The 3,944-nt window shown below is 43.8% G+C and overlaps 1 protein-coding gene across 1 annotated transcript; it reads left to right on the top strand.

Annotated features, from left to right (window-relative positions):
* Nucleotides 1-102: 102 nt before the first annotated feature.
* Nucleotides 103-2,878, top strand: LOC107104549 (5-hydroxytryptamine receptor 1B-like). Its single transcript, XM_015404562.1, has one exon. The coding sequence runs from the start codon at nucleotides 254-256 to the stop codon at nucleotides 1,388-1,390; it is 1,137 nt and encodes a 378-aa protein (XP_015260048.1). The 5' UTR covers nucleotides 103-253; the 3' UTR covers nucleotides 1,391-2,878.
* The last annotated feature ends 1,066 nt before the right edge of the window (nucleotides 2,879-3,944 follow it).

The following is a 3,944-nucleotide window of genomic DNA, read 5'->3' as shown; positions in this document are numbered from 1 at the left end:
AGGAGGAGGAGGAGGAGGAGGAGGAGGAGGAGGCTGCGCTATAAAAGCTGGAGACCCTGAGCTGCTCTGAAGTTGGCAGGAGGCGCTCAGAGCGGAGCTCAGACGTTGGCCGCCGGATGAGGCTCTTATCTGGATTAATCTGGTTGCTCCAGCTGACCGAACGTTTGGGATGATGAAGAGGAGGAGGCACGCGGCAGATGGAGGGAGGACGCCCGGAGCTCCATGAGCGGAGGATGTGACGGAAGGTGGAGGGATGGAGACGGCCGCCAGCTACGGAGATGCGCTCAACTTCTCCACCAATGACACCAACAACAGCTCCGGCTCCGGGGCGGAGGAGCGGGGCTCCAGCCTCCCCTTCCAGGCGGCTCTGGCCGCGGCTCTGGCTCTCATCACCTTCGCCACCACGCTCTCCAACGCCTTCGTCATCGCCACCATCTACCAGTCCCGGAAACTTCACACCCCGGCCAACTTCCTGATCGCGTCGCTCGCGCTCACGGACCTGCTGGTGTCCATCCTGGTGATGCCCATCAGCGCGCTCTACACCGTCCTGCAGACCTGGACGCTGGGCCAGGTGCTGTGCGACATCTGGCTGTCCTCGGACATCACGTGCTGCACCGCCTCCATCCTCCACCTGTGCGTCATTGCGCTGGACCGCTACTGGGCCATCACGGACGCGGTGGAGTACTCCAAGAAGCGCACGCCGGGGCGCGCGGCCGGGATGATCGTCACCGCCTGGGTCATCGCCATCTCCATCTCGCTGCCGCCCTTCTTCTGGCGCCAGGTGAAGGCGGAGGAGGTGACGAGCTGCAACGTGAACACGGACCACATCTTCTACACCATCTACTCCACCTTCGGCGCCTTCTACATCCCCACGCTGCTGCTCATCTGCCTCTACGGCCGGATCTACGTGGAGGCGCGGAAGCGCATCCTGAAGCAGGCGCACAACAAGCCGGGGAAACGGCTGACCTCTGCGCGCCTGATCACCAACTCCCCCGGCTCCGTGGCCTCCACCACCTCCCTGAACTACGGGACGAACGACGCCTCCTCCTGTGACACTACCTCCTCCTGCCCGAACGTGAGCCAAGTCAAAGTCACTGTGTCCGACGCGCTGCTGGAGAAGAAGCGCATCTCTGCGGCCAGAGAGAGGAAGGCCACCAAGACTCTGGGAATAATCCTGGGAGCCTACATCATCTGCTGGCTGCCCTTCTTCATCTACACCCTCCTAGTGCCTCTCTGCGACTCCTGCTTCCACCCGGGCCTCTTTGACATCTTCACCTGGCTCGGTTACCTCAACTCTCTGATCAACCCCATCATCTACACCATGTCCAACGAGGACTTCAAGCAGGCTTTCCACAAACTCATGATGCGCTTTAGGTGCTGCAGGGCGTGAGCCGTGATGGATGACGCTGGGATCCAGACGTGGAAAGGAAATAGGATGAAAAAATGGCCATTATGGGAATGTCCCCAAGTGACGTAAAAGCTTCATTTATGTTCCTGAAGTTTGATTTATGACCTCAGCGGGAAAGAGCAGGACGCCTGTGATGGAGTTTGGCTTTTACGGGCCTCTATAATGTGGCTTCTTAGGTGTCAAAAGGCAGAAAATGAATCCCAGCCATCCGTCATCTTTATGCTGCACAAAAAAACACCCAAGATGTCCAATAATCAGTCATATTTAATAGATCAGAACATGATTCTTTTATTTCAGGAGCTCCATCACCCACAAATACATCAAAGACTGTATTTTACAGTCTTAATATTTTAAAGCCTTTATTTTGTTGAATATAATGATTTTTTTTTGCCTGTTAAAGGTTCATCAACTTCCATATTTAAGCAAATGGTTACGACTGCAGCCAGAAAAATGACCTAAAAATGAGATTTTCTGCAGATTTTGGAACAGCTTAAGTTACCGGTTCAATGCAGGGGCTCTGAGGGACCCAACAGTGCAGGATGCACCCCCCCATCTGGGTCCCATGGATGCACATTTATAACACAGTTATTTTACATTCCCCTCTTCTGTCGTGAAAAGCACCTCCCCCTAAATCTGCAGCAACTCTGCAGACCTCTTCTCTAAGCTCCTCCAACCAGAACAGAACAGAAAATTGTTTTTTTTTCTATAATTTAATGATAAATGATGGAAAGCGGTGCATCTGTAGTGGCGTTTGGAGTCGACAGAGAAAGTGGATCTGTTCTCGTTAATCTACATAGCAGCGTAGTTTCTACGTCGGCCTCTCAGACCTGAACGGAGCAGAAACGGAGCATGTGGAGTCCAGGGGTTAAAGGTTTCCAGCCATTATTCATCTAAGTGTTGCTGGAACTGGTCCCACATTAGCTCTTAGGACACAGAAATACATTGAAACATTATTTCAAAAATATGGCATTTCGGAAAAAACGCAGTTATAACCCAAAGCAACACGGCGTTCAGTCAGACCAGCATACCCATAGTCAATAGATATGCACAAGACTTCATTCAATTCAATTTATCTTTATTGTCATTGTCACAAGAATAACGAAATTTTAAAAAAGTGCCAATCGATCGATCAGTGCATATGCTTTAAAAACAAAAACAAAAATCACTGTCACCCCCATTTACACCTAATTTAAGAAATAAATAACAATAACTGATAAAAACAACTAATAAGAATAGCACATTCTCACACACATCATCCATGATGATTATTTTTGGTTGCATTTAGTAAAAACTGTCTCTAAGGCGGTTGGTTCTTGGTTTGATTGCTCTGTATCGTCTGCCTGAAGGCATATTTGTGTTTTTCCCTTTAGTTTTGTATGAAAAATAAACTTTAAACTACCTCAATTGGTGTGTGCATCCCTTCAGTCATGTACAAAAAAAACCTATTTAAGATCAGATGGCCATACACTTCAAAAAACACCAGAAATAAAGTAATTAATTGTTTTTTTTTGTTCTTTTTTACATGACTAAAGGGATGTACGCCCATTGAGGCAGTTTAAAGTATATTTTTCAGACAAAACTAAAGTGATAAACGGGTACACTGGAAAAAAAGTTATTTTTTCTTAAAATAAGTGCATTTGTTCTTGAATTGAGGAGATAAAAGAGACATTTTGCCAACGGAACAAGACAATTTACATTTAAAATAAGAAAACACAATTGCATTGTCTTATTTCAAGCACATTTTATCTAAATATCTTATTTTAAGAGTAAAAATACTCTAAAACTATCTTATTTACCTACTAAAATTTTGGGTAAATAAACTTAATTAAAGACATTTTAACTTATTTCTAGATTGTTTTTCCAGTGTATCGACTGCACTGCAAAAACTGCCTCAAAATGAGTAAAAATGTCTTAAATTAAGTGTATTTACCCTTAATTTGAGCAGGTAAATTAGATGATTTGCCAATGAAATTAGTATTTTTACTCTTAAAATAAGGTATCTAGATATTATGCACTTGAAATAAGACAATGCTAATTTTTTTTTCTTATTTTAAGAGTAAATTGTCTTGTTCCATTGGCAAAGTGTCACACTTAAATACTTAATTCAAGAAAAATGCACTTATTTTAAGAAGAAATGACTTATTTAGATTAAATTTTTTTGCAGTGTGTGGGTATGCTGGTCTGCACTAGAAAAACAATCTAGAAATAAGTAAAAATTTCTTAAATTATTTGTATTTAACCTTAATTTTAGTAGGTAAATGAGATACTTTGCCAACGGATTGAGTATTTTTACTCCTAAAATAAGATAATTAGATAATTTGCACTTGAAATAAGAATATTTAATTGTGTTTTCTTATTTTAAGTTTAAATTGTCTTGTTCCATTGGCAAAATGTCTCTTTTACCTCCTCAATTCAAGAACAAATGCACTGATTTTAAGAAAAAATGACTTATCTAGACTAGATTTTTTTCCAGTGTGACTGAACACCGGCAACTTCTCTGAAGGAAAACAAGCAGATGGAGAATATATATAGACTA

Source organism: Cyprinodon variegatus, unplaced genomic scaffold (genome assembly GCF_000732505.1).
Source record: "Cyprinodon variegatus isolate N-32 unplaced genomic scaffold, C_variegatus-1.0 Scaffold1789, whole genome shotgun sequence".
Classification (NCBI taxonomy): Eukaryota; Metazoa; Chordata; class Actinopteri; order Cyprinodontiformes; family Cyprinodontidae; genus Cyprinodon; species Cyprinodon variegatus.
The sequence above is the reverse complement of the archived record's forward strand: the minus strand, read 5'-3'. Positions and strand labels throughout refer to the sequence as shown.